Raw genomic sequence first — 1,319 nt, forward strand, 5'->3', positions numbered from 1 at the left:
CCAAAACCCAAAACCAAACCACAAACCACATCCTCCAACTTCTGCACAAACTTTTCAACTCCATGGCCATGGCCAGCAGCCAGCAGGACATCTATAAATCACACTCTCCCACTGAAACCAATCAAATCAAACCAAGCACATCTCATCTCATAAACCCCGGCAGCCTTCTCCTCTCATCGCGCCCCTCCATTGATCTCCACACAAGCACCAAATCAAACATGAGCACCAGCGAGGCTGCCACCGTCCTCCCCGTTTACGACGTCGCCCCCGGCCAGGGCGAGCCCTCCAAGGCCCCAGGGGCGGCGGCCCCCTCCGCGCCTCCGGCTGCCCCGACCGCGGCCACCAAGACAACGGCGCGCAGTTTTCCCATGCGGTTGTTCCACCGGAGCGACCGCGGCAGCCGTTGCATGGCATTCCTGGACTTCCTGCTGCGGATCGCGGCGTTCGGACCCCTGCTCGCGGCGGCCATCGCCACGGGCACGTCCGACGAGACGCTCTCCGTCTTCACCGAGTTCTACCAGTTCCGCGCCCGATTCGACGACTTCCCGGCATTCCTGTCAGTACCCATCATCATCATCATCATCATTGGCCACGCTCCGAATCAAGTTAGTTAATGGCGAATGCGTGCTGGTTCTCATATATGCGTGCGTACGCGTGCAGGTTTCTCCTGGTGGCGAGCGCGGTGGCAGCGGGATACCTGGTGCTGTCCCTCCCGTTCTCCGCCGTCATCGTACTGCGTCCTCAGACCACCATACTGAGGTTTCTCTTGCTCGTCAGCGACACGGTAATTAACCATTCATCTTTCACAACTCAGTGACTCGCAGTCTCGCACACGCACGGGCAGCTAAACGTTGCATGTGTGTACGCAGATCGTGCTCGCGCTGCTGACGGCTGCGGCGGCGGCGGCGACCGCGATCGTGGCCCTGGCGCACAACGGGAGCGAGCGCGCCAACTGGGTGCCCATCTGCATGCAGTTCCATGGCTTCTGCCAGCGCACCAGCGGCGCCGTCGTCGCCTCCTTCCTCTCCGTCTTCATCTTCGTGCTCCTCGTCGTCCTCGCCGCCTTCGCCATCAGGAAACGCTGAAATCAGCCTTGGCTTCGTCCGGTCGTCCAGATGCTGCAACTGCAACCCAGTCTTTGTTCAGTTATAATCGCGCCTACATATGTTTTCTTTGTTTCTGTACGCTTTGCACGCATCGTCAGCAGTTTCCCTTTCTGATGTTTCTACTAGTAAGTACGTGTAATTGTGAGCATATTGGCGACTAAGTGCCAAGTGGCAGTGGAGTGTTAATTCATGTATCTCCATTTCTTCGAAATA

General features: G+C 57.8%; 1 protein-coding gene across 1 annotated transcript; it reads left to right on the top strand.

Moving 5' to 3' along the window:
• Nucleotides 1-218: 218 nt before the first annotated feature.
• LOC124670483 (casparian strip membrane protein 1-like) lies at nt 219-1,085 on the top strand. The gene is made up of 3 exons (XM_047206978.1): nt 219-556; nt 661-784; nt 870-1,085. Exons 1-3 carry the CDS (start codon nt 219-221, stop codon nt 1,083-1,085), a joined length of 678 nt encoding a protein of 225 aa, XP_047062934.1.
• The last annotated feature ends 234 nt before the right edge of the window (nt 1,086-1,319 follow it).

Source organism: Lolium rigidum, chromosome 7 (genome assembly GCF_022539505.1).
Source record: "Lolium rigidum isolate FL_2022 chromosome 7, APGP_CSIRO_Lrig_0.1, whole genome shotgun sequence".
NCBI classification, from domain to species: domain Eukaryota; kingdom Viridiplantae; phylum Streptophyta; class Magnoliopsida; order Poales; family Poaceae; genus Lolium; species Lolium rigidum.